Below are 8409 nucleotides of genomic sequence, written 5' to 3'. Positions count from 1 at the left end.
ACATTGCTACAGAAACACACCCACGACAATGGATCCTGTCCCTGCAGAAGAGCACCAAGTCACCTGCCCACGGACTCTGTGTGCCTCTTCAATTTCTTGCTCCAGCTCCGTTCTCCAGCTAACTTCCAGCTTTAAAGCTTTTTGCACAGCCCTCCTTTCCTCCACTGGTGCAGAGCAGCTGCTGTGGCTCCAAGGACCACAAGCTCGCTCCAACCCCACAGAGCCCCCCCCCCTCCACAAGGGGCAGCCTCCTCTGTGATCTCCAGGCCTCACGGTGCTTAGAAAAGCACCTTGGCAAAAGTCTGGTAGCAGTCAAGGTCCACAAAGCGATTCTCACCCCCGGCTCAGAAAAACGAGGCCACAAACTGAGTAAGAAAGAGGGGCAGCCCTTTCATTTCATTATTTCAATTTATGTTCCTCAAATGGACTCCGGGTGGATTACAAGAAGGTTTAAAACGGGTGGCCAAACTGTGGCTCTCGAAGCCCCCTCCAGCCCATTGGCCAACTTTGTCTCTTTAAATCAGTTCTCCAGGCCAAGCCAGCTAGCGGCATAGAGAATGCATTTAAAGCTGCCTTCTTTCCACCTCTCTCCTCCTATCTATTTTTCCTTCCTTCAAACATCTGATGTTCACTTCTTGTGGCTCTCAAATTTCTGACATTTCTTCTGTGTGGCTCTCAGGTTAAGCAAGTTTGACCACGCCTGGTTCAAAACATCAGATAGATACAATTTGCTAAAGTTCAGTTTAAAACAGCACCATTTAAATATCTGATGGCCTGGTTCCAGTTGTCATTGCTGGGCCTTGAAGGAGCCTCCGATCTGGGCTGTATGAGGCAGTATGGTTTGCCAAACATTCCAGCACGTTCTCCAGCACACCCTCCTTGTTTCCCCGCCTCTCTTCCTGGCCGTTTCTTTTTCTGTGCTGAATTACTACCTCCTCTGCCAGTCACTGGGGCCGCAGCAGTCCTCGTTCTGCATTCCTGTTCCAGGGGTTGAGTGCCTGAGAATTGGCTTTGCCACTGACCTCCCACCCACGGAGGGCAGGCAAGCATGGGCCAGACGGGCACATCTGCTCCTTTTCCTGAGTTCTCCAGGTCGTTGCCAACCCTTCACAGGTCACACCCAAGAATAAGTGCCAACCAGCCGTTCAGAAGGTCCTGCAAATCCTGCCTCTGTTTCATGTGGTTCCTTCAGTCCGAGTCACCCAGCAGGGAGATGAGGGGGGCTGCGGCTTCCTAGAGGGGAGGCCTGTTATGCCTGCGTGGCTGGCGAGCCAGGGGCAGGCTGCTCACGCTGCTCCTCCTCGCGATCCAGACGCTGCAGCTGCTCCTCAACTTTCACAGGGATCTCCACCTCCAGGAGGTTTTCCATCCCAGCTTCTGGCTCCTCACCAATCAGAACCTGCTCAGGGCAAAGGACCCCAGGCTCAAGGGAGGGGAGGGGAGGACCCCCGCTTCCCAGCCCCCCAGCAGGCACCCCACACCGAGGCACAGCTGCCCAGCAAAGAGTGCATTTTCTGAGCACCCCCCCCACATACCTGTATCAACTTCTCACAGGCCGTCAGAACTCCCGAGTCTGCCTCCTGCTTGTGCAGCTCCCGCAGGATGAAGTAGGTGCCTCTCTCCCGCACCAGCTGCCGCCCTGGCTTGGTGGCTGTGAGCTGCCCAGGGATACAGGAAAGAGCACTCACTCCAGGTGGGGTGGGGTGGGGCCTACACCCCCTTTCTGGTGCCAAAGCCAGGATGGGCCAAGCTCCCCATCCCATCAGGCTCACCAGTAATTTGCTACAGGAAGAAAACCCGCAATATGTGAGAGACCCAACTGCCACGGGGAGCAGACTGGGTGCGCTCCCTCCCTCCTGCACGCCCGAGCCACACCTACTCCCATCAGCAGCCTGGAGGACTGAGAAGAGGACTCACCAGCAAGATGGCTTGCAGGAGCATCTTCCGGATCTCAGGGTCCGGCTCCCGCTGCTTCTCGGGGGGCAAGTACTGCAGGTCCAAGGGCAGTTCTGCGGCCAAGAGCAGAGAGGGAGGGAGGTCAACAATGGCCCACAGCACAGGGGCCCCAATCCCCAGGCCACAGTCAGGCAGAGGCCCCAGCATGCCTGCCCCAAGGCAAATGGTGCTGTCCCTGCTCCAACCACTTCTGCCTCCTCCTCCCCCTTTCCAAATGGGACCTACTTTCCATCTCGTCCTCGGGAAGCTCCTCAGGACCAGCCAATGGGAGCAGCAGAAAGGGCAGCACATCCACGTCATCACTCAGCAGCCACTCATGGTGCCCTGGAAGAGAGGGGGGCATGCCACACTCCCGCCCCTCCTAGGCCCAGGTGGAAGAGGCCATCCGCTGCCCAGAGATAGAGCTTAGTCTACTCCCGAAAATGGGCACCATCGCTATTGTTTAATCATGTAACAAATAATTCCACCTCACTGCCTCTTGGAGCCCCCTGCATAATGCTAAAGAACCATAAGAGTTAGAAAGGACTTCCAAGGTCATCTAGTGCAACCCCCCTTGCACGATGCAATAAATTCACAAGTACCTCCCCCTTACACACACCCAGCAACCCCTGCAGGCTCCAGGCCCAGAGGGTGGCAAAAACCTCCAGGATCCCCGGCCAATCTGGCCTGGAGAAAAATTGCTGACTGACCCCAAAGTGGCCACCAGCATTTCCCTGGGCATGTAAGAAGGGGCCACAGGAACAAAGCACTGAGGCAGCCCTTCCTACTTTCCCTCTAATGACCTGCTTAAGTTCACAGAATCTGCATTGCTGCCAGATGGCCATCTAGCCTCTGCTTAAAAACCTCCAAGGAAGGAGAGCCCACCACCTCCCGAGGAGGAAGCCTGTTCCACTGAGGAACTGCTCTAACCTCACAAACCCCTCCCCCTAAATTCACAGGATCCTCATTGCTGCCAGATGGCCATCTAGCCTCTGCTTAAAAACCTCCAAGGAAGGAGAGCCCACCACCTCCCGAGGAGGAAGCCTGTTCCACTGAGGAACCGCTCTAAACTCACAAACCCCTCCCCCTAAATTCACAGGATCCTCATTGCTGTCAGATGGCCATCTAGCCTCTGCTTAAAAACCTCCAAGGAAGGAGAGCCCACCACCTCCCGAGGAGGAAGCCTGTTCCACTGAGGAACCGCTCTAAACTCACAAACCCCTCCCCCTAAATTCACAGGATCCTCATTGCTGCTAGATGGCCATCTAGCCTCTGTTGAAAAACCTCCAAGGAAGGAGAGCCCACCACCTCCCGAGGAGGAAGCCTGTTCCACTGAGGAACCGCTCTAACCTCACAAACTCCTCCCCCTAAATTCACAGGATCCTCATTGCTGCCAGATGGCCATCTAGCCTCTGCTTAAAAACCTCCAAGGAAGGAGAGCCCACCACCTCCCGAGGAGGAAGCCTGTTCCACTGAGGAACTGCTCTGACAGTCAGGAAGTTCTTCCTAATATTGAGCCGGAAACTCTTTTAATTGGTTCTGGTCTGACTTTCTGGGGCCACAGCAAGTTCTTGAAGATGATCATATCAATTTATCCCCACTAATATTCATTCTTTTTGTTTCTGCCCAGTTTTCCAGCTTGTCAAGATCATCCTGTATCCTAATTCTGTCTTTTACCATATTTGCGACCCCTCCCAATTGAGTATCATCAGCACTTCTAATAAGCCTTCCTTTGATTCCTTCATCCAAATTGCTTCTATATGAAACAAAACAGGTCCCAGGACCAATCCCCAAGGCCCTCCACTTGTCTCCCCTCTCCAAGAACTAGAACTTTTGGCTGCCAGACAAGGCAGGAAATTCACATTCGAAAGATCTCCTGGCTACAATGCACACATGGGAATACTCAAACAGCTCTCAGGACTACTTGGCAAGGGCCGTAGGAGACTGAATCCGAATCTGTCAGTGAGCACCAGGATACACATTTCATTAATTCTCCCCAGTGGCTTACATAAGACTCCAACAACAAGCATGTGAGGTAGGTGAGACTCAGAGGTTCCCCAGCTGGTTTCCAAGGCAGGAGTGGAATCCACTCTGGGTCTTCCTGATCCTAGTCCAACACTCTTGACCATACGGGCTGTCCAAGGCACAACAGAGGTTTTTCAACAGAGGCTAGATGGCCATCTGAGAGCAATGAAGATCCTGTGAATTTGGGGGGAGGGGTTTGTGAGTTTCCTGCACTGTGCAGGGGGTTGGACTAGATGACCCTGGAGGTCCCTTCCAACTCTATGATTTTAGGATTAGGAAGAACTTCCTGACCGTTGGAGCGGTTCCTCAGTGGAACAGGCTTTCTCCTCGGGAGGTGGTGGGCTCTCCTTCCTTGGAGGTTTTTCAACAGAGGCTAGATGGCCATCCGACAGCAATGAAGATCCTGTGAATTTGGGGGGAGGAGTTTGTGAGTTTCCTGCATTTTGCAGGGGGTTGGACTAGATGACCCTGGAGGTCCCTTCCAACTCCAGGATTCTATGATTCTAATGGCCTGAGGCTCTTCAACAAGAACAAAACCCAACCCAGCCCACGGCCAAGGCAGCAGGGCAAAGAGAGCCCTTTCTGTTCCTCCAGAAGGTCTGCAAAGAAGGGGAGGGAACGCTCCCGGCACCAGCAGTACTCAGGAGGACAGAACTCGAGGGAGGGGAACCCAGACCGAGTCCCCCACCCCACCCCCTCCTCACCGTAGTCAAAGCAGCAGTTCCGGAGGGTCCCGACCACCCCGCCTCTCCAGAGGGAGGAGCCCATGTGCTGGGTGGAGGGCAGCAGCCTCTGCACCACACACCTGGAGAGGAGGGCAGAAGTCAGTGGATGCTGCAGAGGAGGCCTTCAAGCCAGGGAGGGAGGGGTGTGTGCCTGGAGGTGACAGGGGGTGCCACCTGCCTGGAGGTGCCACCTGCCTGGATCTGTCCAAGAGGTCCACTCGGGCTTCGGGCAGCTGGCTGAGGTTGGCCAGCAGGGGGCCCAGGTAACCTTGCAGGGGGGCACGGGTGCCGCCGGCCCCTCGGACATGGAGGGCCTCTTCCACCAGTGGCGCCAGCCCGCTGCTGGCCTCCTGCTGCAGGACCCGCCAGAGCTCCCTGCACGAGGCCTCGTCCCGGGAGAGGTTGGCAAGGGTGGCACAAGCCAAGGCAGCCAGCAGGTCATCGTCTTCCTCCTCCTCCTCCACGCCAGAGGCAGCGGCGGGAGGCTCCAGCAGGGCACGGTGCAGCAGGACGGGCAGCCCCAGCAGGAGGGCCTTGTGGGCGGACAGTTCTGAGGCCAGGTTGACAAGGGCGCGGGAGGCGTCCAGGGCCAGGGCCGCATAGGGGTCGCCCGCCAAGGCCAGCAAGGATGCCGCCACCTCCGGCCGCCCGGCCAGCAGCCTCCTGCCCTCCGCACCGCCTGTCAGGCCCAGCAGCCCCTGCACCGCCTCCCTCCTCACGTCTGGCCGGTTCCCAACGCCCAGGAAGGCCAGCAGCTCGTCCACAACGCCTGCTTCACCCGCCACCTGCAAGGAAGGAGGGAAAGAGAGCTAGGTTGGCGTAGTGGTGAAGTGCGCCTACTCTTGTCTGGGAGAACCGGGTTTGATCCCCCACTCCTCTACTTGTGGCTGCTGGAATGGCCTTGGGTCAGACATAGCTCTTGTAGGGGTTGTCCTTGAAAGGGCACCTTCTGGGAGAGCTCTCTCAGCTCCACCAGGTCCTCTTTCCCATATACCATTTATATTAAGGTTGGCCAGTGCTCCACTTGCGGCTGCTGGAATGGCCTTGGGTCAGACGTAGCTCTCGCAGACCTGTCCTTGAAAGGGCACCTTCTGGGAGAGCTCTCTCAGCCCCACCAGGACCCCTTTCCCCAACACCTTTTATATTAGGGTTGGCCAGTGCTCCACTTGCACCTGCTGGAATGACCTTGGGTCAGCCATAGCTCTCGCAGAGCTGTCCTTGAAAAGGCGCCTTCCGGGAGAGTTCTCTCAGCCCCACCCACCTCACAGGGTGCCTGTGGGGGGGGAGGTAAAGGAGATTGTGAGCCGCTGAGATTCAAAGTATCGGGCGGGACAGCAATCCAATATCATAAAGAAGGCGCCGCTCAGAGCACTCGCGCTGGCAGGCAGCAGCCTCCGGGCCTTACCGACTCCTCCATGATCCCCACGTGCAGACCCGCTTCCGGGAGCGAGAGCTCTTATCCAATGAATGCGCTGGGGCGGGAACCCCGAGCACCCGGATCCCGGGAGCCAATCAGAAGCGACCTTCTCGGGCACAGCCTTGCGGGAGTTGTAGTTCGCCGTTCGTTCCCAGGGCGGGGCCGGAGCGGAGCAACGGGTCGGGTCGAGATTTCCACTGAGTCACCCGCGGGAGACGACGCAAAGGGGGGGCCTCCCACGCCCTCCTTCCGTGCTCGAGGAGTCGGGCCGCCTCTCCCCCTACGTGCCCTCCAGCAGCAGCGGAAGTCAGATGAATCCCAGAGTTGGAAGGGACCTCCAGGGCCATCTAGTCCAGCCCCCTGCACCATGCAGGAAACCCACAAACGCCCCCCCCCCCTAAATTCACAGGATCTTCATTGCTGCCAGATGGCCATCTAGCCCTCTGTTTAAAGACATCCAAGGAGGGAGAGCCCACCACCTCCCAAGGAGGAAGCCTGTTCCACTGAGGAACTGCTCTAAGTGTCAGGAATCATAGAGTTGGAAGGGACCTCCAGGGTCATCTAGTCCAACCCCCTGTACAATGCAGGAAACTCACAAACCCCTCCCCCTAAATTCACAGGATCTGCATTGCTGTCAGATGGCCATTAGCCTCTGTTGAAGAACCTCCAAGGAAGGAGAGCCCACATCTCCCGAGGAAGCCTGTGCCACTGAGGAACCGCTCTAACCTCACCAACCCCTCCCCCTAAATTCACAGGACCCTCATTGCTGTCAGGTGGCCATCTAACCTCTGTTGAAAAACCTCCAAGGAAGAAGAGCCCACCACCTCCCGAGAAGGAAGCCTGTTCCACTGAGGAACCGCTCTAACCTCACAAACCCCTCCCCCTAAATTCACAGGATCCTCATTGCTGCCAGATGGCCATCTAGCCTCTGTTTAAAAACCTCCAAGGAAGGAGAGCCCACCACCTCCCAAGGAGGAAGCCTGTTCCACTGAGGAACTGCTCTAACCGTCAGGAAGTTCATAGAATCATAGAGTTGGAAAGGACCTCCAGGGTCACCTAGTCCACCCCCCTGCACAATGCAGGATATTCACAAACCCCTCTCCCCAGATTCACAGGATCTGCGTTGCTGAGTGTAGGGGGAGCACGCACAAAACTGCCAGACTCCCCTCGATCCATCCACCTAAGTAGACTCTTGTCAACTCGGACTGGCAGCGGCTTCCCAGGGCCTCAGGCGGAGCCAGTCTTTCCCATCACCTCCCTTTGCTCACCTGAGCGAAATCATAGAATCAGACAGTTGGAAGGAATCCCTTGGGTCATCTATTCGAACCCTCTGCACTAGGCAGGATAATTCAGAAGTACCTCCCCCCCACACCAGTGACCCCTGCAAGCTCCAGGCCCAGAAGATGACACAAACAAAAACCCTCCAAGACAGCTGACCAAATTGGCCTGGAGAAAAATTGCTTCCTGGCTCCAAGGTGGCCATCAGCATTTCCCTGGGTATGTAAGAAAGGGCCACAAGAACTAAGCCCTTGACACTGACGCAACCTTTCCTCCCCTCCTTCTCACGATCTGCCAAAGTTCACACAACCAGCATTGGTTTCAGATGGCCACCTAGCCTCTGCTTAGAAACCTCCTAGGAAGGAGAGCCCACCACCTCCCGAGGAGGAAGCCTGCTCCACTGAGGAACCGCTCTAACCTCACAAACCCCTCCCCCTAAATTCACAGGATCTTCATTGCTGTCAGATGGCCACCTAGCCTCTGTTGAAAAACCTCCAAGGAAGGAGAGCGCACCACGTCCGAGGAGGAAGCCTGCTCCACTGAGGAACCGCTCTAACCTCACAAACCCCTCCCCCTAAATTCACAGGATCCTCATTGCTGCCAGATGGCCATCTAGCCTCTGCTTAAAAACCTCCAAGGAATGAGAGCCCACCACCTCCCAAGGAGGAAGCCTGTTCCACTGAGGAACCGCTCTAACCTCACAAACCCCTCCCCCTAAATTCACAGGATCCTCATTGCTGCCAGATGGCCATCCAGCCTCTGTTGAAAAACCTCCAAGGAATGAGAGCCCACCACCTCCCGAGGAGGGAGCCTGTTCCACTGAAGAACCTCTCTAAACCCACAAATACCTCTCCCTAGATTCACAGGATCCACATTGCTGTCAGATGGCCATCTAGCCTCTGTTTAGAAACCTCCAGGGAAGGAGAGCCCACCACCTCCGGAGGAGGGGGCCTGTTCCAGTTTAGTATAGAGCAGGGGTGACCAAAGGTAGCTCTCCAGATGTTTTTTGCCTACAACTCCTATCAGCCC

At 56.2% G+C, this 8409-nt stretch overlaps 1 protein-coding gene across 1 annotated transcript; it reads right to left on the bottom strand.

Annotated features, from left to right (window-relative positions):
• Positions 1-394: 394 nt before the first annotated feature.
• Positions 395-6102, bottom strand: HGH1 (HGH1 homolog). The gene is made up of 7 exons (XM_060243036.1): positions 6091-6102; positions 4881-5470; positions 4665-4765; positions 2182-2280; positions 1918-2009; positions 1536-1658; positions 395-1399 (listed from the first exon to the last, which is right to left on the bottom strand). Exons 1-7 carry the CDS (start codon positions 6100-6102, stop codon positions 1250-1252), a joined length of 1167 nt encoding a protein of 388 aa, XP_060099019.1. The 3' UTR covers positions 395-1249.
• Positions 6103-8409: the final 2307 nt, after the last annotated feature.

Source organism: Heteronotia binoei, chromosome 7 (genome assembly GCF_032191835.1).
Source record: "Heteronotia binoei isolate CCM8104 ecotype False Entrance Well chromosome 7, APGP_CSIRO_Hbin_v1, whole genome shotgun sequence".
NCBI lineage: Eukaryota > Metazoa > Chordata > Lepidosauria > Squamata > Gekkonidae > Heteronotia > Heteronotia binoei.
The sequence above is the reverse complement of the archived record's forward strand: the minus strand, read 5'-3'. Positions and strand labels throughout refer to the sequence as shown.

Excerpts from the sequence above, each read along its gene's own strand:
- HGH1 (XM_060243036.1), bottom strand. Across the intron at positions 2,281-4,664 it reads GAACTGCTGCTTTGACTACG|GGCACCATGAGTGGCTGCTG; the intron begins GTGAGGAGGGGG and ends CCTCTCTTCCAG. Across the intron at positions 1,400-1,535 it reads CCTGTGAGAAGTTGATACAG|GTTCTGATTGGTGAGGAGCC; the intron begins GTATGTGGGGGG and ends TGCCCTGAGCAG.